Source organism: Procambarus clarkii, chromosome 51 (genome assembly GCF_040958095.1).
Source record: "Procambarus clarkii isolate CNS0578487 chromosome 51, FALCON_Pclarkii_2.0, whole genome shotgun sequence".
NCBI lineage: Eukaryota > Metazoa > Arthropoda > Malacostraca > Decapoda > Cambaridae > Procambarus > Procambarus clarkii.
This window is the reverse complement of record NC_091200.1, coordinates 21,949,040-21,955,039: the sequence shown is the minus strand read 5'-3', so window position 1 is coordinate 21,955,039 and position 6,000 is coordinate 21,949,040. Positions and strand designations below refer to the sequence as shown.

Sequence of the window (6,000 nt, the reverse complement as noted above, 5' to 3'; positions counted from 1 at the left end):
ATGGGAGCTGTTAGCTCCTCATGTTAACAATGATAAGTCCTTCATCTGATGTCAGATACATCTGACCTGCTCCTTAAATGACTGGCCTTTTGGATCCCATTTTCTAAAGAGGTGTTGGTCATCTTTTGGACTCTGTCATCATTGCTTAGGCCTCTCAATTCTGGTATTAATCTAGTTGCAAATCTCTGAACTTTCTCAAGCTTCTGTTTATGCATCACAAGGTGAGGGTTCCATGCTGGAGCTGCATTTTTAAGTAATGGTCTCACATTCTCACATGGGTACAGTAGAACCTCGAGTGACGACCGCCTCATTCATTCACATTTTGGGTAACGAATGCCCCGATAGCCGACAATTCGTCTCATTAGGTGACCGCTTGTTTGAATAACGTCAACACCACATGGTGGGGTCTGGGGCGGCTTCTTGCACATTCTCTGACGCCTCTGACGATGCAAATACAGTAGATTATTTATCTTTGTGTACAGATGCTATTGATGCTGGGATGTTGCAAGGCATTGACTTTTTGTAGAAAAACGAAATGAACTTTTTTAAAGAAAGAACAAATGTCAAAAAAGGCTCATTTGGTGTTTGTCAGGTAGGCTGCTCCATGTTAATTCTTATATATAAAAAAAAAAAATGAAGAATTTTGAAAAACAACAAATGTCAAAAAGGTTCGTTCAGTGTTCGGCAGGTAGGCTGCTCCATGTTTCTTAAATAAAAAACAAAAAATAAAAAAACAGTTGAAACAATTTGAAAAACGGACAAATGCCATAAAGGTTCGTTCAGTGTTTGTCAGGTAGGCTGCTCCATTATTGAGAAATAAATAAAAAATACAAAACAAATGGAGCACATATGAAACACAGAAAGATTGTCATGATGGAGCAGCCTACCTGACAAACACTGAACGAACGAACCTTTATGGCATTTGTCCATTTTTCAAATTGTTTCGACTTTTTTTTATATTTTGTTTTTTGTTTTTTATTTAAGAAACGTGGAGCAGCCTACCTGCCGAACACCGAACAAACGTCTTTGACATTTGTTCTGTTTTCATTTTTTTTTTTTATCAGAAACATGGAGCAGCCTACCTGTCAAACACAGAACGAACCTTTTGCTATACAAAAAATGAAAGAAAAATTTTGAACAAATTTGAAGAAAGAAAAATGTCTTAAATTTTGGTTCAGTGCATGTAAGGTAGGCTGCTCCATTATTTAAAACATCGAATATCATATTGATGTTTTTCGGTGATAGAACGAATTAATTTGATTTCCATTATTGTCAATGGCGATATTCGTTTTGTATGACGTCCGTTTCACATGACGATCATGGAGCCGGAACGGATTAAATTCGTTATTCGAGGTTCCACTGTACTGTTTGGAATTGAAAGCCTCCTTGTGTAAACGATTCTTAAATGGTGTTCTAATATTTGCTAGCTTCCCATATGCTTATGATGTTAGTGTTGGGATAATGTGTACTTCCAGATCTTTTCTCTTATAGTTTCTCCTAATTGCCATCCCCCTGTGGTATAGTCAAATACAGGTCTTCTATCTTCCTTACCTGTTTTTATTACTTTACACAAATTTGGATTGAACTCCAGCTGCCATATATCTGCCCTCTCCTGAAGTTTGTTAAGGTCTTCTTGCAGCACCCTACAGTCATTTTCATTTTAGACACTCCACATTAACTTTGCATCGTCTGCAAACATCGACATGTATGAACTCACTTCCTCTGTGAGGTCACATCATTTAAAAACAGCAATGATTGAAAGTGGTTTTCCATAGAGCCCTATGGAACATCACTTTCCACTCCTCTCCATCTTAACATATTCTTTCTGACTATGACCCTTTTGCCTTTTGTCTGCCAAGTACTCCTGTACCCAATCCTGTGCCTTTCCTATTATTCCCGCTTGTTTTGCCATCTTTTGTACAATTTTTTCTTAAGAATTGTATCAAGGGTTTTTTTTGCAGGGGATGAAGAAGCGGTCTTATCCATCCTTCATTCTCGTGTCTAATTTTAGTGACCCTGCCATAGAATTCAATTAAGTTTGTTAAGCATAATTTTCCCTCTTTAAAGTCATTTTGTGTCTATCTACATATATATATGCAGTATATATATACCTGTATATATATATATATATATATATATATATATATATTTATTATTTATTTATTTATTTATTTATTTATTTATTTTACACCCACATACATACATACATACATACTTTCTAGAATTTTGCATGGAATGGTGAAAACTAGTAAGATGTGCATGTTCTATAAGATTTCAGAGCCAATCATTGTGTTTTGAATGAGATTTCATTATCTGATTTTATTTGAAGTTTTCTGACAATTCAATTCTAAAACAATGCTTACACCATTCCATCTTTTAGATCATTTATGTAGACAACATTACCATTTGATCCCGTTAATGAAACTGCTGAAGTGTTGTGTGAACACTACAGTTGCTTTGGATGGTGAGGACCGATTTATGTCTTATAATTATTGTCTTATAACTTTTATAGATCTGGCAGTCAGGAACGAGGGCGGAGATCTAAACGAGGCATGGGTAAGCGCGGACGCCCTGGAGGTATACGGGACACTGGTGGGCGAGACTCGGGAGCGTCCTCCCCCGATTCGTTTACCAGCGAGTCGGCACCAGCACCTAAAAGAGGGCGAAAGAAAGCAGACACTAAGGAGTGAGTTTAGCTTTAATTCAGTAATGGTATTAGTTGCTTTGTTTTGTTTCTTGATTACTAGTAGGTTGACCACTGTACTGTGCAGGTAATAAAATATGACTAGCCCTGGGTGTGTAGAAAAAGTTATTCCCCCCAATTTTTTGTTCTTACGGTATTAAAATGCATTCTCTGATCATGGGAAGCTAAAAAATATTTTTAGTGACATACTTTTTCATCCTCTTCTGGAAATTCATCAAACCCCTGTGATGTGATGGTTTCACTACATACAGTAATGACATTTAAGCAGTGTAATCAGGTCTTCATAGGTCATCGTATAATTACCTAAGTGTAGTTACAGGATGAGAACTTCACTCGTGGTGTCCCATATTCTCAGCATTCTTTTTGTCATATAATGCTTTGAAACTACTGACAGTTTTGGCCTCAACCACCTTCTCAATTAACTTGTGAGAAGGTGGTGGAGGTCCCACTGACTACCACTTTGTTTGCGAAAGCGAGTTTTCTTATATTTTTTCGGAAGCTTTGTTAAATTAGTTTTAATATATGACCTCTTGTTCTTGAAGTTCCAGGTCTCAGAAAATCTTGTCTTATCAATTTTATAGATTCCCGCTACTGTTTTGTACGTGGTGATCACATCGCTCCTTTTCTTCTATTCTCTTGTTTTGGCATATTTAGTGCTTCTAACCTTTCCTTGTACCTCTGTTCCGAGGAAAATAGCAACACAGTAGAAATTAGAAGGTAGCTCTATTCTCTGTTCCGAATCTTCAGTTCTGGGAGCCATTTAGTTGCATGTCTTTGCACCTTTTCCAGTTTGTAGATGTGTTTCTTAAGATATGGGCACCATACAACTGCTGCATATTACAGCTTTGGTTTAACAAAGGTCTTGAACAATTTCTTCAGTATTTCACCATCCATGTATTTAAAATCAATTTTGAAATTGGAAAGTGTAGCATTGGCTTCACACACAGTGTTCTTTGTGGCTCTCTGGTGATAGTTTTCTGTTTAAAACCACCCCTAGATCTCTTTCTCTACCAGAAATTTTTTGAAAGATTTTTTTACATAATTTATAGGTTGTGTGGTCTATGTTCTCATATTCGACATTCCATAACATGACATTTATTCACATTAAATTCCATTTGCCATGTGGTGCTCCATACTTATTTTGTCCAGGTCTTCTTGAAGGGCGTGGCAATCATCTAAGATTCTTATCATCCCTAGTATCTTAGCATCATCAGCAAATATATTCATATAATTCTTTATTCCATCTTTTAGGTCATTTATGTAGACAACATTACCGTTCCAAGAACTGAACCCAGTACTCCACTCGTGACATTTCTCCAGTTCGATACATTGCCTCTGATTACTGCCTTCATTTCCTATCAGAAATATTTTCATCCATGTTAGAAGCCTACCTGTCACTTCTCTAGTATGTTCCAGTTTCCAGATCAACCACTTACGTAGAATTCTGTCAAAAGCTTTTTGCAGAAAATTTCTGAATATCATCCTTAACCTGCAATTTACTTTTGATGAATTTATAGAATAGTGCCTGGTTCTGTTTTACATTTGTCCGCTATCCCTTTCTCAAAATTCCTTTCTGCCTCTCTCCTTACGTCTGTGTAGTTGTTTCGTGCTTCTTTGTATTGCGGGTATGTTTGAGGGTTTGACCTTTTCCTTTGTTGATACCATTCTTGTGTCTTATGGTCTCTGGCCCTCTTGCAATTTCTAAGTTCCCCATAATGTTCTCTCTTGAAATCAGGTTTTCCAATTGCTTCAACTTTCTCATTCTCTTCCAGATTATAATGCATTGGATACTTTGTTCCCAAAAAGACATGGTCACTTTTACCCAAGGGAGGGAGGTAATTAATGTCATATACCTCTTCCTCGTTGCTGGTGAATAACAAATCCAGCATGGAGGGAACATACCCTCCTCTCATCCTCGTAGCTTGTTTAATGTGTTGATATATGAATGTTTCAAGGATGAGGTTCACGAATCTACGGGTCCAAAAGTCCTCTGTTCTAGCAACTCTGTCCTCTGTAGTTTTGTGGTAACTCTGGTATAGACACGTTACGTAGGACACTATAAACTGCTGTACCCAGTGAAACTAAGAGTACTGATTTCTTGTTTGTGTCCTCTTTAATCCATTTGTACTCAAAATTTCCTTCTAGCAGGCTCAGCCACAGGTCAAGTGAGACATTGGTAACATCAAATGGTTCCTTCTCGACTTAGAACAATGAGGTAGCCATGGTCACAGTGGTCAAGAACAATGAGGTAGCCATGGTCACAGTGGTCACAGCTATAATTCTGCCCCTGACTGTCCACATGACGTACTCTCCCTGCCTGATACTCTCTTTGTCAGCTGCTAGTTGGACTCCTCGCATCTGTTGTTAATTCTTGTCACCACTGTTATGTTTGGGCATGGAGGGATATATTTTTATTTATAGCATGGCAATTTATTTCCAAAACAGACAAGTGATGTCAACGGTATAAGGGGCATGTATATAACACTTATATTCCTTATTGACAATTGTGTATTGGTTCTTCATATTTTGAACCTAACCTAGGTAGTACTTAATCCTCCAAAATATCTTCAGTCCTAACAGGTGGCCCACCCCCGTTCCCCATGATATCACGGGTTAAGTACAGTAGTGCAGTACAGTGGTTAAATACTTAATAGATTATTCTAATGGTGATATAATGTACTGTATTGGGTTTTCTCCATCATTATTCTCATTGTGCTCATCAACACCAACTTTAGCCATGTTTCCCATTTTCAGTGGGTGGGAAGGCACTCGCCAGGAAGCGAAGGAAAAGATCTTTGAAAGAACTGGGTAAAAGATGTTTATAGTGTTTTCTCATTAATAAAGTGCAGTAAATCATATACAGTAGTCTGTATAGACAGGGTATTAACTCTTACAGATCTCATTAGGCCTCTGATGAGAGTTGTGAATCTCGATATGAAATATCTTGAGGGATGTTTTATATCATCCTAATGAAATATTTATCTGTTCTTTCATCTTCATTATCATTGTCATCATAGTGATGATTATAATCATCATCAACAACTCTTACCACGTTTCCCATTTTCAGGGGGTGGGAAGGCACTCGGCAGGAAAGGAAGGAAATGTACTATGAGAGAAACTGGTAAACGATGTTTTGTAGTGTTTTTATCATTAATAAAGTACTGCAAATCATATTTTCATTGGGTTATGCTCTTAGGTTCAGGTGGTTTATTTATACCTTATTTTACAATGTGATATGAATTGTTATTCTCCGTGTCAAAGATCTTATGGGAATACTGTACTGTACAGTGGTACCT

General features: G+C 37.3%; 1 protein-coding gene across 10 annotated transcripts in view; it reads left to right on the top strand.

Annotated features, from left to right (window-relative positions):
• Positions 1-6,000, top strand: part of LOC138349466 (protein AF-10-like) — an 83,856-nt gene that overhangs the window by 35,077 nt on the left and 42,779 nt on the right. For 6 of the 10 annotated variants that reach the window (XM_069304083.1, XM_069304084.1, XM_069304082.1 and 3 more), the window contains 3 exons: positions 2,513-2,686; positions 5,459-5,512; positions 5,772-5,825. In XM_069304083.1, coding sequence (XP_069160184.1) covers positions 2,513-2,686; positions 5,459-5,512; positions 5,772-5,825 — 282 coding nt within the window. The remainder of the gene's footprint in view (positions 1-2,512; positions 2,687-5,458; positions 5,513-5,771; positions 5,826-6,000) is intronic. The other 4 variants (XM_069304086.1, XM_069304090.1, XM_069304087.1 and 1 more) reach the window with 2 other exon arrangements.